The sequence below is a fragment of the Rhinolophus sinicus genome, linkage group LG01 (assembly GCF_036562045.2).
Source record: "Rhinolophus sinicus isolate RSC01 linkage group LG01, ASM3656204v1, whole genome shotgun sequence".
Lineage (NCBI taxonomy): Eukaryota > Metazoa > Chordata > Mammalia > Chiroptera > Rhinolophidae > Rhinolophus > Rhinolophus sinicus.
In genome coordinates, this window is record NC_133751.1 from 4634614 (window position 1) to 4654190 (window position 19577).

Sequence of the window (19577 nt, forward strand, 5' to 3'; positions counted from 1 at the left end):
GCAAAGGGAAAGAGAGGCGTACTATACAGAAACAAGCCCCGGAAATCTCTTGAAACCCAGTCTCTCAAGACAGCCTACCCAATTGTGCAGCTAAATTGCCAATAAGTATCCTGGCATTGCGATGACATTCATTCAGAATAGATGGCAGGTGTATGTCATCTGTGTGTGTCGTCATTGCTGCGTCTGCTTCCTCAGTACCACAGATTAAAGTGCCCTTTGGATCGACCAGCTTTGAAAGATTCTGGCTTTGAAAACATCTTTTTCACTTGGCCTGACACAGACATTACGGTACCACTTAAGGTAATAAGTTGGCGTCAGGTCTTTTTGAATGAAGACAATGAAAGTAGCTATTCTTTCCCATGCTGTATATTACACAGATATTATTTTTATTACTAAGAATAGCCTGTCTCGGGGTGGCTAGTTAGCTCAGATGGTTAGAGCACGGTGCTCTTAACAACAAGGTTGCTGGTTCGATCCCCACCTGGGCCACTGTGAGCTGTGCCCTCCACAACTAGATTGAAACAACTTCTTGACTTGGAGCTGATGGGTCCTGGAAACACACACACACACACACACACACACACACACACACACACACGAATAGCCTGTCTCACTAATTTCTTTCTTGTAAGTGAGAAGTTATATGATGCTAAACTAGGCCTTTTGGCAGAATTTATTGAATAGGTGATAGCAGTTAAATTAATAAAGCACTTTTACAGATAAATAATTTGCATGGCAGAGGGTATGACAACAGAGAGGGGATGAGACAAAATTGTAGTAAATGCACGTGATTTTGTTAGAAAGAGCCTGGGAACTGTAAGGCTCCTGCAATGCCCGTCTGGCGAATTGGACAGGTCCCCTGGTACTGAACAATAATGTGGAGGAACCAGTAACACGGAAGAACTAAGTTTCTTTCATGCCTTTTCTGGATATCAACTCTAATTCACTTGTTCGGCTTGGGAGGCTTTTTTGAAAGTAGCCAATAGTCATATATATGATAGCAATGACAGAGATTTCAGTCACATACAGAAGAAACCACCAGAATTGACCCGGATAATACAAATAGCTTTAATATACACTACTATTCTTTCTGTAAGTGCTGGCACCTGCTCTCCCCCAAAAGGAAGTTCTTTGTGCTATAGTATTTTCTTCTTTTAGAGATGAAAATAGTGAAATAAATCAACTAAATCAAAATGTATTATACATAAGGATTTTGAAAACACAGGCAAATTGTAAATTGATCCAGCTAATGCTTATTCTTAATGTAAGCCAGGCATTTCCCTACCACTAAACAGAAAGATTTTATGTTATGAATGCGCTGTTGCCCAATAATTAAAAGAACTACCCATTTTGTTTATTCTGCTTTGGGGGAGTCTTTTTTTTTTTTTAAAAAATCACTGCTGTGAACATTCTAGCTACAAAATCAGAGCATTCAAGTTCTTTTTAAAAATCTGCGTGTTAATAATCAGATACAGAGCGGTTTAAAGCACCATATTTCTTTGGTAGAATTAGTTTTTCATTAAAAAGTTAATTGAATTTTCTTAAAGTGGAAGTTTTTTTTTATATCCATCAGTCACACTGAATAATTTGATCTGAGCAGCCTACGACTCCACAGCCGTTCTCTACCCGTTTTTTTTTTTTATTATTGTATTCAAATAATTTCTAGGTCATTATTAAACTCACTACTACAGGCATTTCCTCAGCTCATTCCAGTGAGTGGCTAGTGGGTCCCGACACGGCAAGGCTCTGATTCATTACCCTGGGAATATGTGGAGGGAGGCGTGAGGCAAGGGCCACCCTCAGAGCCCCCGAGCTCCATCCAGCAGGGGAGAGAGGGTAGGAATACGCAAGACCATAATCCAAAGTGGAATCAAGAAGAGGAGTATGAAAGACACATAAGCAAAGGACCATTAGGGCACCTGACGGAGGGGATTAGAGAAGGCTTACAGGGCTTTTCAAGTTCATCCATTGAGCGAAATCATGTGAGGAATTTGAGAATGAATTCAGCAATTATTGGGGAAACATTCAGTTTTATAGAAATTACTAAAGAGCATTTAAAGTAACTGATGGTGGCTAATTTATCCTGTTTACTGGTTAAAAAGTATCTTAGACAGGAAAGGGAAAAGATGACACCCAAACCACAAGGCAAACAATCCTGGAGTGAAAGCGGGTCTGAAAGACACTATCCTCAGGCGAGCTGGGGGGTGACATTGAAGCACTAGGAGAAAATTAACCTTCTAACGACCTTTCCACTCTTTTGAGGAGTATACGGTCCAGTTCTTTAGAAATCCTGACTCCACCCACCAGACCTAAAGCAATGACACCGAAAGGCAGAACACTTGACTGTGAGCTGTCTGGCTTGCGTATTGCAATGTTTATACCATTTGCTGCCCTTTCCACTCTGGGTACAATTTTAGGCAGGCAAACATATCAGAAGTCTTATTAAAAAACTTACTATAAATACTTCTTTAAAGTCAACTTCATGAAGTTTCCATTTGTGTTCCTAGGCATTTGGCAAATGTTAATTGTGTCCTCGACTAACAAAGGGGAATAGTTTTAGAAAGAGACTTCAAATGATTTTCTTTCTAGATTTTAGCAGGAATTTGTCAGAACCCCACTTTGCCTCATTTAAATTAATTTTCCATATGCTGAGCCATGACCATCTCTTGTTTCCATGGGACAGGAACTTACCTTACAATTTACACACTGGAATTGAACTCAATAAATGCCTATTCATTCAAACTCAGCAACTTTTTATGAGCTTTTACTATTACTAGGCATGGCGCTAAGTGCTTTTGCATGCGTTTCTTACCACAACCCAAAGGAGAGATCTGAAGTCCGGCAAATTTATACGGCTGGCCTTCCCTATACCTCTGGCCATCCCTGATCAGCCACAAGCCTCCACACTTCTAGTGAAGTGGTGCTGTCACGACACCCCACCAGTACAAACCACCAACATTCCATTTGTAAGTACAGTATTTGTGATAGCTCCATACGTAGACTATATAAATATTTCAAGTGTGTGTCGCAAACAGAATACAAAGGTTTCCCCTCAAGAACACTATGGATTGTCCCTGTTATGTGACATCAGCTAGAGAGAAAAGCCTGTTCTTCTTACTTCACAATCTCTCATGGGCCAAGAAATAAATCACCTGGCTGCCGCTGAGCGCCATTTCAACTGACAGTGATCCATTAATAATAAATGGTAGGTTAACTCTGGGTTCTGATAGATCCAACATGGTTAAATACTTTTTAGATGAGAAAGAACAGCCATTTTATTCTCAAATGCTCCCAGGAATGTATGAAAAGCGCAGAATAATTGAGAACCCCAGTCCACAGATGCCCTGTCTGCTCCATCATGCCAGGCACAGAGCAGAATTAAAAAGCAGCTGTGTGCAGCATTCCCCATCAAGAACCATGCTGACGCAAGCCATGTGCCTGGCACCAAAGCTTTCTTACTGTTGATTCTGTCTGTATTTCCACAGGTCATGAAGGAACACTTAAGTCTTCCCTTAAAATAAATGTTTAGCCCAATTATACTCATCCATTCAAGATTAATTCACATTTTAGACATGGTAAAATCTTGTAGAATGGCTAATATCTCTGTCTTAACTGAAAATGATGAGACTAGAGAGTTAAAGATCTATCAGAAGAAAATTAAATATTTAGATGAGAAAAGTGTCTTTCTCCCCTCCCCACAAATGTCTCCTTTTGCCATATATTTGATTCATTAATCCCTAAGAAACTACTTTGGGAGTTTGCTTTTCTCTATGCTGCAATGTTTTATCTTGTTGCCCTGAAGAGCCAAGCTTTTCCTTGTTCCTTTCTAACCCTCCGTGCTCATTTAATGCTTCAAAATCTTTGCTGTATTAACCTCGCTGAAGTATTAGGAAAAATCTGGAAATAAAGCTGATCCTTTCTCATTGAACATTCATCGGAATTTGGAAGGGAGTGTCTCATCATGACACACATGTAAAAATTAGCAAGTCAGCTTAAACACAATTAGATCATTATGTAGGAAAATCTGGTACCCACTAAAAAGACAATTAATTAAACAAATGTAATCAATGCTAGCATATGTCATATTAAAATACTGAGGAAAATGTGTCATAAGGAAGCAGTATTCACCATCCCTCTTTCACAGAACAAGCATTTTTGGAGGAGCCGTAAGGAGAAGAATTTAATCAAATAGATTTGCTTGACTACCCTGAGTGAACCTCTGATTAATTTTTCCTAGTTAGCTCTTTTTCTCTTACCTGTTGCCCCCTCTTGAACTTGTTAACAATGGTTGAATAATGCGCCATCTATCAATATGTGATGCTGTTTAAAATAAATATGTAATTTGCAGTACACTCTTCTGATGGAGGATGTCATACCTCTCAAGACACCCATTCTCCTACAGGGGCCGTGTATAAGCATCCTTAACCCACCAGACTGGAAGTGGCAGCCAGTCCCAGCACAGACTTCTGTCCTGTGAGCAGGGCTAGCCTCGGCTGCTATGGCTAGCCTTTAGTCCTCTCAAATGTGACTTTCCAATCTCTATGTCCTATCAGACTCCAAAACCACTCTCAGAGCGGTTTTCTTGGAGCTCAGCCCCCCCACCTCCAACCTTTAGGTGATAGAAAGAAAATATTAAAAGCAGCCAGAGGAACAAAACACATTATATAGACATATAGACATAGATATCTCACACCAAGAATATCCTAGTCTTGACTCAGCCTCTTATGGCACCCAGAGATGGATGATGGGCAAACCTTGTATAGGTGGCATCAAATTTCTTGTTAGGAAAGAAGGTACGGGCATCTTTGGGATGATTCTCGTCTTTGACGGCCATGGCCAAAACTTCCAGACAACAGCAAGTCACATTTAATATCCTGTTATATACATTACAAAGAAAATGAGTCAGTGCTTTAACTGTTTAAATTGTTCAGTTGGCAACTTTCTCCTCACCTTTCTACTGAGAATGGAAGAATGATGCCTCATCAGGGGCATGCAGTGGCATCAAAGGGTGGCAACTTTCCCAAGTAACTAGTAGGAACCCCTGAACGGCCTGACCGTTTCTTTCCATCCTAATCCATAGAGAAACCTCATTCCAACCGGAGGAAGTTTATATAAATAAACCATTTTTCTTTTAGCTTGGGGTCAATCTTTTATATAAATGGTGAAACAAATAGTGTTGCATTAGAAATCATATTTTTATCATAGATTTTCACCCTGTCTTGTGTCGCAGGTAAAAATTAAATAAAAGGCTTATTTTGGAGGTCATCAAGGACAAATTGTACTTTATAGACAAGATACCTACTGAGTCTTAACTAAAAGCTATGCATTCTTCCCAGAAAACCCTTTTTTTGTAAGTACATTTTAATGCTCTGTTGATGCTTAATATTCATAAAAGTGTTATAATTTGTACATCATTAGCCTTTATGAAATTCATTGGCAACAACATAACCTGGGAACATCACAGAACACAAATAAGTACACAGAGTCTTGGATTCTCTCTTTGGTTTGCCTGGAAACAAGCCAAATTCCCTCTTAAATTCTAGAGGGGTTAGTTTTTCTCATGATTTTCTGAAGCCGCAACAGGACTGGTGTGTGTAAGGGGGTGGGGGCAGAGGGGCAGGTGGGGTCCAAATGCATGTACACACATGCACTCGTGAATGCTTGTGCTTCCCTTTAGTCATTGGATACTGTGTAGCTGTAGTTAAATACTGGACAATGGGCAAGTCACTGCCATTCCTTTTTATTGAGGGAGCACAGGATTGGTGACGACTAAGAGGTACAGTCAACATTTGCTTTCCCTGTTTAACTTCAGAGTTGGTACAGCAGGTTACACCGCCTCCTGAATCTACATAAGGTTTACTTAACGGCTCACAAGGGTACAAGGACGTCCTTCCCTCATTTGGCCCCTTGCGTTGGCCGCATGGAGAGTAAGGAAACAGCACTGGACTTGGGAGCAGGAGGCCTAAGCTTGAGCCTCTGCTCACCCTTGTCTGGCACCGTGACCTCAGTGAGTCCCTTACTCTGTCTGTACCTTAGCTTCCCTGCCTTAGTCAGATTTTATAACAAAATATCCCACTGAATGACTTAAACAACAGATGTTTATTTCTCACAGTTCAGGAGTCAGGAAAGTTCAAAATTAAGGCACCTGCAGATCCCGCATCTGGTAAGGATCCACTTCCTGGTTTTTGTTGTCGCCTCATGGAGCAGAGCGAGAGCTCTGGTCTCTCCCTCCTCATAAAGGGCACTGATCCCATTCAGGAGGGCTCCACCCTCGTGGACTCATCGCCTCTCAAAGGCCCCACCTCCACATACCATCACGTGAGGGCTTAGGACTTCCACATATGAATTTGGGGGGAACACAAACACTCAATAACATTCCTCATCTGTTAAGCTCATCTAATATCAGCGTACCTTTTCCACATGGTTTCTTTAAGGAAAGTTGTTTCCTGTCTTAGTCTGCGTCTCCTGTGAAGTTTCATCCGTTTTTGCTTCGTATGTTTTGAAGCTTTCTGATTAAGTTCATAAGTGTTTAGGGTTGCTGTGTCCTCTTGATGAATCAATCCCTTTATCATTATGAAATTACCTTCTTTATCAGTGGTAATATTCTTTGCTCATAAATCTACTTCAACACTAATATAGCTACTCCAGCTTTGTCTGTTTGTTTGTTTGTTTGATTAGTGTTAGCATGGGGCAGCTTTTCTGTCTTTAATTTTTAACCTACTTGTGTTTTTATATTTGAAAAACATTTCTTGCAGGCAGCATATTGTTGGGCATTTCCTTTATATTCAGTCTTACAATCTCTGCCTTTAATTAGGATTTTAAATCATTACACTTAGTATAATTATGGATATAGGTTTAAATCTATAATCTTGCTACTTGGTTTAATTGTTGCCCTGTTTGTTTCCTTTTCACTCTTTTTCTGACTTCTTTGGATTAATTGAATATTTTTTATAGTGCCATTTTATTTCTTTTGTTGGCTCATTAGCTTTATTTTGCCCTTTATTTTGTAATTTCAGTGGGTTCTTTCAGATTAATAGCATATACCTTGAACTTACCACATTCTACTTTCAAGTGCATTCTACGCTTTATATGTTTTCAAGATCATTCCAAGTTAAGCAGGTATCAGCACCTCATTCCTTTCTTTTGTTGAATAATGTTCCACTATATGGATATTTTGTTTATCCATTCATCGGTTGATGGATATTTGGGGTATTCGTATCTGGAAATGTTTTACTGGATGTCAAACACTGTGAATTTTACGTTGTTGGGAACTGCACATTTTTATCCCCATAAATATTTTTTTACTTTTGTTCTGGGAAGCAGCTAAGTTATTAGGCTGGTACAAATGTAATTGCAATTTAAAAAGTTAAAAATAATTTTAAAAACCACAATTATGTTTGCACCAACCTAATACTTAGTGACAATTGGATCTTTATGAACCTTATCTTTAATATATGTTAGGCCATACCAGTGTGATGTTCAGTGTAGGGGTAATTGTACCCCACAACTGAGGTAAGACCCTGGTGCACTACATCCAGTGTCCCGTGAATCTGGAGGGTTTCCAGCCTGGCTGGTGGGGTCGGGCACTAATCCCAGTGCTGCGTGAACGCTGGGTACTGTGACCTCCAGTCCCTCCAGGTGGTTCTTTCCTGGCTTCAGATAGTTCCTCACAGGCATGCACAGACCTGCTCAGCTGAGTTCTTTCTCTGTGTAGCTCTCCTCTTTCCAGCCCTCTGTCCTGTGAGTCCAGTTCCCTCGCAGTCTCTCAGTTCTGTCTCCACTATTCAGGGAAGCTGCTGGGCTCCTCCTGGGTTCCCTTCTCAGTGTCATGGCCTGGAAACACAAAAATATACAAACCCTGCAGTGATAGGCCTTACCTCATCTGTTTCCCATGTTTCACAGATCACTGTCCATTTCCTGACGTGCAATGCCTTTGAATCTGTTGTTTCCTATAATTTGTCTGTTCTTTGGTTTTTTCGGGTTGGAGGCTAAATCTGGTTCTTGTTACCCCATCTTGTGACTCCATAATTTTAAGGGTTAAACTACTCACTGGTGGCTGTCCAGTGAGTAAAAGCTGCTGTACAGAGAAATGTATGGGGAGAGATACAATTATAGCAAATCCAGCCATTCAGACAAGCATAAGTGGCAGCTTTGGTTTCTCGTGGTAGATAATATGTTACTAAGCACTCTTTTAGGAAATCCACTTGTGCCATTTGCCTCCTTGAATGTGGGAACGTTTATGTCTCCTCTCACAGGTGATCAGCGAGTTTGAAGCCTCTCCTGACTCACTTTCCTACAGAATCCCTAACCTGAGCCGGAATCGTCAGTACAGTGTCTGGGTGGTGGCCGTGACTTCAGCTGGGAGAGGCAACAGCAGTGAAATCATCACGGTGGAGCCATTAGCTAAAGGTGTGCCTCTGTAGGGAGGCCCGCGCTCCCATTGTCATTTGGCTATTTCTAGGTCTCTGTTCTGTCTGACATAAGGCTGACAATGCCCGAAAACTCAGGTAAAGTAGGTTATCACATTTCAGCCCAAGAACCAGTGTTGCTGCTGGCTGGCCCTGGGCTTTTGTGCAAATCAGAAAATAATCCTCCCAGAAGGGAACACAGTACCAAGGATGAGTGGCTTTGCAACTCAGTGTGGCTGAGTTGGGAAAATTAGGGAGAGAAGCCCCCACTCACCTCTCTGTGTAGGTGAAAATCACAACATGGCAGCTTCCCAAGGAAGCTCTACTTTCCTCAGAATCAGGTATCACACTTCTTAAAGAGAAATGTCTGTGTTTTGGTCTATCGAATTTGGAAACTTACAAAAATAAAATCATTAGGTCTTCTTCTGTTCATAGAATACTCTGAACAAAAATCTTAAGTAACAGTGACAAGTTGGAGTCACCAGAGAACAAACACTTCCTAAAAGTAAATATAGTATCTTCACATTGAGATGTTATACTGGTTCCAAAAAGCACATACGAAGAGATGCAGAAAATTCTTATTCTACGTCTGGTAATTAGGGTCCCCCTAAATTGCCACTCATCATGAGTAGATGTATTTAAATAACAATCCCAGGCTACCAGGAGATGCCCCCAGATTTTGGAATACACCACGTTGGCAATTTATTACTAATAAGGCTTATCTTATAAGGGTTACAGATGCCTGGAAGAGAAAATGAACATTCCCAGGGTCCAGTTTTACCCCTAAGAGCTCTGGTGTTTATTAAGGTGATAGGTAAGAAAGAGGCAGAATAAAAGAGTGAGAGGAAAAGAGAGTGGTGTCCCACTTTGAATACAGATAGAAAATAAGTACATGGTTGGTAAGGAAAATAAATGCGTGGAATAGTCTTGTCTATTATACTCCATGACCATGATATCCAGCTATGCCTAATATGCATTTTCCAGCACTTTGAGAACAGTGATCACCAACCAATGGGCAAGGGACTGCACTGTGGGATAAAACACAAAAATAAATAAAAAATACAGCCTAAGTCTAGGATTACCTGTACCCTGTATAGCTTTACATCTTCCCTGCTTTAGTGTGTTCAGTGTCATAGCTCCAGACATCGCCAGAAATGGCCTGGTTAATGTGGCAGGATATGACATACATAGAGGGGCACAATTGAAAACTGACTTGTCTAGAGAGATTACATGTCATTTGTACATTTGGAGTAAATCATTTGGAGTGCCTATGGTATGTCAGGCACTATGCTAGGGATACAGAAGTATTTTAGTCAAAGGAACCTGACTGCTGAAGCAAATATTCCGGAAGTTTCCAGTGGCTTAACAGAATAACACAGTCAGTCCAACACAGATATTTCTGGGCAGGTAGCAGAGCAGGGTCCAGCCTCCAGAAGAGGACTACAGCTGTTACGGAGGGAGTGAGAGAATGGAACCTTGGACCCATTTCTGGAGGAATGCCGTCCTGTGGAAGAGCCTAGGCCAGGATTGGACCCAGAGAGCACGGCCACATGGCTGAGAGCAGTACAGGAGCCACTGGGGTGTCCGGGTTGCAGGTGGACTGCAGGTTCTCATGAGAATCACCTGAGGAGGTTGTTAAACAGACTTCCTGAGCCCACCAGAGAGCTATTGAATCACAGGGCCAGAGTAGGAATCTGCATTTCTCACTAAGAGTCTAGATGGTTCTCTTGCCTGCTCCTGATCTGAAAACCAGGTCTGCTGTGTTCTGTTGCCTACTTGGAATTTTGGACCAGGACCCTTTAAATTCCAACTGGCAGAAATAGGCATGAATTCTAGAAACTGGGTGTGTTGGCCTTGAAGTTGGTCTAGCTGCTGTTTCTCAAAATGCAATGGGAAATTGTAAGTCCTGGAGTTAATTTTAGGGGTTCCAGCCAGCATATTAAAGAACTAGAATGGAATAGGATGGAAGAGAGTCAAGTAGTCTAGACTAGACTTGGTGGGGGGTGGGGGAGCGTAGAACATGTCAGAACACAGTACGTTTTAATTTCTAGAACTTGGTCTTTACTCACTCACCCATCCCAGTGTCTGTAGCTTCTGGGATTAAGGTAAAATATATTTGTTACAGCAGGGAGAGGGCTCTTAAAAAGCTTGAAAGCCCCTGACTCTAGCTGGGTTTCCCTAATGACTCCCATTTTGCTTGGAGAAATCATATTAAAGGATGATCTGAAGGGCTCGAAAGGGAAAATGCCAAACTATCAATGCCAGGAAACCAAAGCCACGTGACCAGGATATTTTCATTATTGTGATGGAAAATCAGAACCATCAGTGACTCATGAAGTGGTCTCTGCCCTAGAATGCTCCATTCCGTGACAAAGGGTGCCATCCACAGGCCAGCTCTGAAGACCCTGCTCTAAGGAGGAAGAGCTTGAGTTGCCCCCTCAGTCGAGGGACATTGCTTCAAACCCGTGGTTGGGTTTCACTGCAATATTTGCTGCACAAAACATGCCCAGCTTCTGAGCCGCCTGGCATTTCCTCTTTCTCTCTGCTCTTACCCATAGCACTCAGAACAACAGCAACAAAAAAAGTCAGAGTTATTTGATAGAACTTCATAACGAGGCTTGTGTTCTAGACCCACCTCTCCTGGGATTCCAGGGCTTTCCAGATGAGTCTGCTCCTTACTAAACCAGAAATGGTGCGGGGGTCCCAACACTGGTTCCATCTTTATGGGTCCAGACTCAAATTGGGGTGACATTCCACCTGAATGTCTATGCATCAGCACAGGCTGAGCTTCCGGAGGGGACGTCCCACAACGCAGTATCCCCGTGCATGGCAAAGGTCACGCAACAGCTTTGCCTCTGTCAGCTTTTGTGTCTCGCTCAAGAAGGTGGCACCAGAGCCTGTCGGTGCTGGGCCCCGCTGGTCAGTAAGGAGGCGTCTGCTGACACAGGTCCACCATGGGTTTTCTCCTCTCTACCTTCTGGGCCCTTCTGCGACGTTGGGGCTGTGCCAATGTCAGATGCTCCTGGCAGGGGCTTCTGTTTGAGCATCTGAGTCACTGACCCAAGCCAAGGGTTGTTCTTCAAGAAAGGCCACTCTGAAAACATTTATTTTCCTTAATGTTTGTGCTGAAGATCAAGTTGATATAAGAAGGTCAGGAAAGCACCACAAAATTGATAAACAGAGTTGTTTCAGTTTTATTTCTTCCTGTCTTTTGGAGCTTTATGTTTTGTACTGTCTATTCTCTCAGATATTAAAAGTATATTTTAATGTGCAGTTTTGGGTGTTGAGATAGATTGTTTAATAAAGTGCTTTGAAAAATAATTGGGTTCATAGAAAACACAGCTTGGAGCTGCTGGTCTAATGAAGCCCCAGATATTTAATTGGGGCTCCTCATGTTTAGTCAATAGAAGGGAAAATATGCTACCATAGGGTTGTCAGGTATTTGTATGTTCTTACAATGGAACTCCCTGATGCCAGAGAATAACGTTGACAGGTGTAATGTGAATCAACAGTGCTGCACTCACCATTTTTTGGGGGTATTGCTGTATTGGGGAAAGTCATTTTGATGTCTGTGTAGACAAATCTGTGAATTAATTGGGCTTCTCCTCTGGTTGGTATTCCAGCTCCTGCACGAATCCTTACCTTCAGTGGTACAGTGACTACTCCATGGATGAAAGACATCGCCTTGCCTTGTAAAGCTGTTGGGGACCCTTCTCCTGCAGTAAAATGGATGAAAGACAGGTAACCAGTAACCCAATGTATGCCTTTAGTGAAGTCCTAAGAGATCACATGAGAGTTACTATGTCGGGTCTGGTGGTCTCATTTTGTATTCATTCACACTAATGAAAGCTATGAAACCAGCCAACTCTTCTGAGGTGCAGGGAGGGGAGGAATCTCAGCTTTAGCACTAAAAGGACCTGATCGCTTATGGAAATCCTCTATCAATTCAGAGCCTTTAAATTCATAAAAGAATGCTTGCAGGGAAAATCGTCTGACCAACCCAATATTCTCTGTGGAAGTTTTCTGTACTGTATCATGTAAATTTCTTACATAGCTAAGATGAAGGTATCGAAGGTTATGTAAGACTTAGCGCCCATCTTTTCTCCTTCCAAGATAATGGACCAACTAACCCTAACTGAAATGCTCTGAGAAATAACTGTAAGAAATGGAATACATTAGGAGGACTTGGCTAATGCAAAATCTGGTTTTCTATCCTCAATAGTAATTATTAAAATAATACCAGTGAAGACAGAAGGGAGAAAGTGGGTGAGAGCTATTCTGTCCTTGTAACTTTTTAAAGTGCTTAATCTCTGTTCAGAGGAAGAAATTAGGTTACAAATAAAGGATTGAGAATTCACTAATGAGCATAGAGATTTGATATAAAATGGATTCAGAGAAGTACTAATTTTTAAATAAAAGCATTTAAAGACATAAACTATTGAAATAACAGTCTTGGTCCAGTGACCACTTTTCTCATCGTTTTAAAAGTCAGTTAATCCAAAGGAAACAAGTATGCTCCCCAGGTCAGACAGCTTGCTGCCCGGTGAGGGGACGTCCTCAGATGACTGAACAATCACCACCGTGGCGGTGGTTATGATGGTGATGGAATTCTCTTCGTACTGGGGCCAACTCATCACCCCTTGACATACCACACAGTTCATTTTTGTGTCAAAATCATTAACATCTGTAACTTTAAGTGAATCTACAAGAGATCCCCAAATGTACTTGTCCATATATGATTTGGTCAAAATGGCACTTCTGCCCACAGAAGGAATTCCCAAAAGAGGAAGTCACCGGTGCCTGTGGGGGACACAACAGGCATGGACAAAGGTGAGGAGCCAGAACCCAGGCCCTCGACACAGACCTTGCATCAACATAGTGTTCTCTACGAAGGACAAAACTGTGTTATTTGATTTTCCTTGCGATATCCTCATAGTTTAGTTGTTACTTAATACAAGCTTCCAACGGCACTGTTGGCTTCAAAGAGAGTCTATGCTCTTCCCCAACCTCAGCTAATTTGGATTGTAATTTCTTTAATCTGTGCCTTTTTCTTCCTGTGAGGCAGTAACGGGACGCCCAGCCTGGTAACGATTGATGGGCGAAGGAGTGTCTTCAGCAATGGGAGCTTTGTCATCCGAACGGTGAAGGCAGAAGATTCCGGCTACTACAGCTGCATCGCCAATAACAACTGGGGGTCCGACGAAATCATTTTAAATTTACAAGTGCAAGGTACAAAACTGTGGGACTCTTTTTCATGACATTGGTTGTACGTGTGCCTATAGACAAAGAGGAAAGTGGGGCAAATTGAAAAGTCAGCCTTTATAAAGAGCTAATTGCTATTTTCATATTACAAAAGAAAATATGTGTTCATTTTGGAAAATAGAATTAAGCAAATCAAAGAAAATGAAAAGCATTCATAACCCTAGAGACAGCACTAGCTACATTTTTGTGTATAGCGAGCCTAGTTTCATTTTTCTTTATGTGTGATCAATGAAAAAGTCCTTCTTAGTAAGTTCTACTAATTGCATTGTTTACTCTACCTATGTGTAAGTGTAAACCAGAAAACACAAACAAAACGTAAGTCTGAGTTGAGGTCTTTTATTTCTGCTAATTAAATTATTATATGCAATATGTAAAAAGGACACTAACTGAAAGTCTGTATTACTACCGTGTTTCCCTGAAAATAAGACCGGATCTTATATTAATTTTTGCTCCAAAAGATGCATTGCGGCTTATGTTCAGGGGATGTCATCCTGAAAAATCATGCTAGGGCTTATTTTCTGGTTAGGTCTTATTTTAGGGGAAACATGGTATAATATTTAATTGTGTATTTAATGCAGCCAATGGATTTTTTTCTTGACAACGTACACAAAAAGTACACAACCAATTCAAGATTGCAAATTAAAATCAAGTATAAAATCCCAAATGGCCACTGATTGGGTTCAGGTTGAGCTGCACAAGTGATATTTTATTAGTAGAAAAATCAAAGTGTATGTTTCTTTGGCTATAAGGGTTGTCACATTAATAAATAATGGCCAGTAAAAATAAAATTAGTATTGTCCTAAGTGGGAGGGAAAGGGCAGAGAAGAACTATATTTTTAAAAAATCATCCAAAATTGATCTGGAATTTCAAATTGATTGAAGTCAGGAAAAATCTAAAGCATTTTAATAGACACTATATTGTGACTCTAAAGATCTGGATCAATTTTTTCAGGCCTTTAGGTTAATACATCAGGCTTCTCTAAGAGGAAAAGACAAGGACATTTTATGGGACACTTTCTATATAATTTGGATAACCTGATTCTGAATTTCTCTGGCATTTCTGTCCTCAGAGCTAATCCCAAATAATATTGAGGCCCATTAGTAGAAGTATGTATTGTGCAAACCTTGTATGAGCATTCAGATTGTTGAGTATTATTGAGCATATATTATTTTATGCCGCTCAATGGCATACCTTTGCTTTTCGGAGGAGAGAGAGAGAGAGAGAGAGAGAGAGAGAGAGGCTTGGGGGGAGGGGAGGGCGTCGCGTCTTGCAGGAATAGCTAAGAAAGTGGAAAATTTTGCAGTTCTTCTTCCCACAAGTCACTTTCCCCCTCCCTCTTTCTCATCCCTGAGAACAGAACAGCTAAGTGGATGCCATTTATCTTTCTCACTTGAATCATGGCTGAAATTCAGGGTAAAATAATGCATGTATCCTTCGTAAGTTTAAAGAGATTTCAATCAGTAATGAACAACTCAGAAATTCAAGGGATCGGTGAGGAATGTGTTAGATATAAATCCAAGTAGACGTGTGGTTGAATTTTCTTTAAATAATAGATTCACTCTGTTCTAGCTCTTTAGCCCAGGATATCAACTAAATAGACATTTTGACAGAAGTGAATTGCATATTTTGGCAACCTTAAACACTTATTTAATAAATGGCTGTTAAAACTGATTTGGTAAATGACTGTTGAGGAAGATTAAAGATGTGAAAAACTGATTCTTGTTTTCTAAAACCTGTTTCCTACCCAGTCCCGCCAGACCAGCCTCGGCTCACAGTATCCAAAACCACGTCTTCTTCCATTACCCTCTCCTGGCTCCCTGGAGATAATGGGGGCAGTTCTATCAGAGGTAAGAAGAAATAGGTTGTCCACAATCATCCATCAGTTGTCATTAGCCACAGGCTGATAAGTGACACATCTTCATCAAATAATGTGATGTGTTAGTTTTTCCTCCAAAAAATACATCGTAAAATTAATTCTTCCATTACCTAAATAAGAAATCACACATCTGTTTTTATGGTATTTGTTGAAACTTATCATTTCTCCAAGGAATCCCATTCACAAAATTATTATCGTGCATCCAATCCGAGTGAAATATTAACAAATGCAAAAAAAAAGAAAAACAAATTTGGTAATCTGTCCCCTGAGGTTCTCTATACCGTTTCTTCCCCATATTGTCAACGCTGTATCATTCATTCATTCATTCATTCATTCATGTACTCAATCAGTCATTTAAGTAATCCCAGTTACTGTTCTTATAAAAGTATTAAAAGATGGGAAATGTAGAGTTTAGATGGAAAGCGATCTATTGGCACAAAGCTTTTGCAATGAGTGCGTAGTAGAAAAGAATAAAGGAAGTTTATACTGAAGGAATGAGATCGTGTGATAATACTAGCGTGAGTGGCGTTGGGAGAACATCATTCTGAGGAAGTTGTAGGCCAAGAGAAGGGAGTCAATCCAGAAGAGACTGAGGATGCTCTAGAGTGAGGGTCTGGGTGATAAAAGAGGTCTCACAGCGGTTGGAAGAGGATGGCAGACTTAGGTTTCCGAAGGCAGAGGACATTCTTTCTTCTGAGATGGGAGGAAGGGTAAGAAGACAACTGGAAGTACAGGAGCATTTTGGGGCGAAGCCCGTGGTATAGAGCCAGCTCCTTCCAGCTCATGAGAGCAAGTTGCTGCACCTTTTCCCAGCTTTGCACTCAGTGATATTTACACACCATGGAAATCAGAAATGCTACCACGCAGGGCTCTTTTTTTTTTTCAAGAGCCAGTTGTTAAGCATTTATTAACACTCCACTGGGTGAAGGGGAGGATCTTCCCCCTTTTTTAGGAATGAAAAAGGTGAGATTTTTATTTTAAAATAGTTGGATGGGTAGGAGTGAGGATGTGTTTGTGGGTTTGAAGAGCGTGGGAAAGATTTGTAACAACTGCCGTGTGGACGCCAAGGGCGTTATTAATAGATGAACAGCGTCATTGCCAAGTGGGAGGGAGGCCCCAGCTGCACGTAAACAACACAAGTTGTAGTGGTCACAGTCATCACACTTTAATGACTTTCTCACGTGATGCTGGGCAGCAGGGAAGAAAACTGCATCACAGGTGACCAAAGTTGGTGGCTGGCCGGATGTGTAGCCGGAAGTCAGAACAGGGAGTGGAACCAGGCTCCTTACTGGGATGGTCGACCAGAGGTTCCAGGCTGGTTAGGGAACGTATTCATGGGAAAAAATACGGGGCACTGAGGGAAGAGTTCAAGGGACCCTAGTGCTCTAGGTTCAAATGAAATGAAGTCTTGGTCTGTAAGCGTGGGCGCCTGGGAGAGGTAGTTCAGGAAGAGCGAGAGCAGAAGGTCTTAGAGATGAAGCCAATGTCAGTAATAAAAAGTCTCCAGGAAAAGGGGTCCCTGAAACACAATGGCAGCCAAAGCCATTGGCATGGGGGGTCCCAGGACCCAGGGTTAGAAAAGCCTCCCACAAGTGGTTTAGATGGAGGAAATGAGAAGGAAAGCACAACCTCCGTGACATGCAGGCCACCGAGGAGGCATTTTGGACAGAGCCAGAGTGGAAGTCAGGATATGACGGTGGAAGCATAGAGTACGCAGACCCATCGTCAGGTACTGAAGGAGCTGCAAGGTGTGCTGATCAGGAACACAGAAGAGAAAATGAGGCTCAGGAAGGAGAAGGGACCCCAAGGCTGCAGAGGACTTGAGGGGAGGGAACAAGGAAAGAGTAGGGAAGCTACGGCTGTGGCCGGGGTGGAGGGCTCGGAGGTGGGTGGTCTCCAAGGGAGTGGTTAGGAGCTCTGTAATATGGAGGTGACAAATGCTCTGCCTGTATAAACCTGGAGTCTGCGGGCAGGCTAGAAGATACCAGTCTGTTAGTATAAGGACACCGTGCATCAGGCAGGCAAGTCCTGGGTGGCCTGGGTGTGAACGTTTAGGACACAAGGACAGAGCAGACAGGATATGTTTGCCCCCAGGAAGGTGGTTGGGGTAACAGGGACGGAGCTCATACAAGGAGGAATGTCTCAGTGACCACAGGGCGAGGAGCGTGGGATCCAGATTCTGATAGTGGGGTTTGAGTCTGTCATGCAGGGTGTCACGCGGGGTCTCAGCTCCCGCTTCCCACACAAGAATGCAGGGCATGGTGAGGCCAAAAAGGAACACCCACGGAGCCATAGATAGGGGAGTCATACCACTATATTCTCGCTGGCAGCTGGGCTGGAGGCACAGGAAGCAGGAGCCACACGATCCGCAACCCACCGTCTACTTCTCTGCCAACCAACCTCACTTGGTAGTTGCAATCTGCCGTGCTAACTGCAATCCGCTCTTGCTAGCTCAGCCACCATCTTCTTGCTAGCCCCCATTTTCTGCTAGTGTAGCCACAGCAGTTATATTAGTGGCCAATGGCTAACTGGTTATAGCTGACGGCCATCCAATGACAGCTGATGGCCATTACTACCTGAGCCAGCACCTTTCCACATGAGGCCAAGAGCCTGGAAACTGCACTCCTGGCTCTGTCCCCACAGTCCTACTCACGGGACCTGGAATGGTCACCTAACCTCGCTGAACATTAATGTCTTCATCTGCACTGTGGAAAAAGCAGTGACTATTCATGGGCTTACAAGCAGACAATGAGCAGCACATGGTGAGCACTCAAAACATGGACAGCTGTTGCCAGCAGTGGCAGAAGTAGAGGTAATAGGGTCATGTGCAGAAATGAATTGTGGGAGGGACTTTTCAAACTAAGGAGAAGCCAGGTTCCCATTGAAATGTTGGGAAGCCTACAGGATGGGAGCCACTTCTCTTTGTGGTTATGAACTGAGTAGGGTGTGTTTGAATAGATTCCTACCCCCACTGACAACATATCCCCTTTCTAGAGCTTTGGATCTCTTACATAAGGATTTGGGCACACATGCTCTGAAGGGCAGGTATTTACAGATTGCGTGCCCATTTCCTGCTGTCCACTATGCCTTTAAAAGGGAACGGGCGGAAAGTGGTTTTATTTTCACCACACTGCCCAGTAATACCACCATAGTGATATCCAGTGTGGCCTAAATCGCTCACTACTCAACAGGTAATCACGGCCTGGGTTAAATTTCCTGGAAGCAGGAAAAGTTCCAATGTTGTCTTCCAAAGGGGTGTGAATTCTGAGACCTCGCACCCGTACAAAATGCAAACATCAGCCAACTTCTGGTCAAAAGCAAATCACGTACTTTTGAATATTTCTTGTCTTCTGCAGGCTACATATTGCAATACTCGGAGGATAACAGTGAGCAGTGGGGAAGTTTCCCAATCAGCCCCAGCGAGCGTTCTTACCGCCTAGAAAATCTGAAATGTGGGACTTGGTATAAGTTCACTCTTACTGCCCAAAATGGAGTGGGACCGGGGCGCATAAGTGAAATCATAGAAGCGAAAACATTAGGGAAAGGTATGTATGCCTCTTTCTTGTTTCTAGATTTCCTCTGTTTTCCAGATCAGGGGTGGGGTGGGGGGTTGGACTCACAAAGGATGTGTCATATACTTGCATGTTTGTGTGTTTGAACATTCTTTTTCCCAAAATGGGTTCAGCAACGTTACATATAGCATAGGAGAGAGATGACCGGTGCTTACAGAGTATTCTCATTCTTTTTTTTTTTTTTCAATATTTCATTTGCAATTAAAAAGTGTCATTTGAAAATCAAGGGTTTTGGTGGCCAGGCTGGGCAGCCATGAAAGATGCCATTTGTACTCTTACCTTCTCCCTTCCTCACCCCAGAGCCCTTCTATATAACTTTCAGGTTGCCTCTTAGGCCCTGCTTTTCAGGTGGAAAGTGGCTGGGATAGATTGTCCACCTTTAATGTGAGGTGTTTGTTTTTTGTTTTTGTTTTTGTTGTAATCCAAACATGGGCCCCAGGGAGATGAACCTCAGGGAA

The 19577-nt window shown here is 42.2% G+C and overlaps 1 protein-coding gene across 2 annotated transcripts in view; it reads left to right on the top strand.

The window, feature by feature from the left end:
• DSCAM (DS cell adhesion molecule) overlaps positions 1 to 19577 on the top strand; it is a 639047-nt gene that overhangs the window by 568886 nt on the left and 50584 nt on the right. For both annotated transcript variants that reach the window (XM_019745768.2, XM_019745769.2), the window contains exons 21-25: positions 8256 to 8409; positions 12032 to 12149; positions 13474 to 13637; positions 15420 to 15518; positions 18904 to 19092. In XM_019745768.2, the coding sequence (XP_019601327.2) occupies positions 8256 to 8409; positions 12032 to 12149; positions 13474 to 13637; positions 15420 to 15518; positions 18904 to 19092 (724 nt within the window). The remainder of the gene's footprint in view (positions 1 to 8255; positions 8410 to 12031; positions 12150 to 13473; positions 13638 to 15419; positions 15519 to 18903; positions 19093 to 19577) is intronic.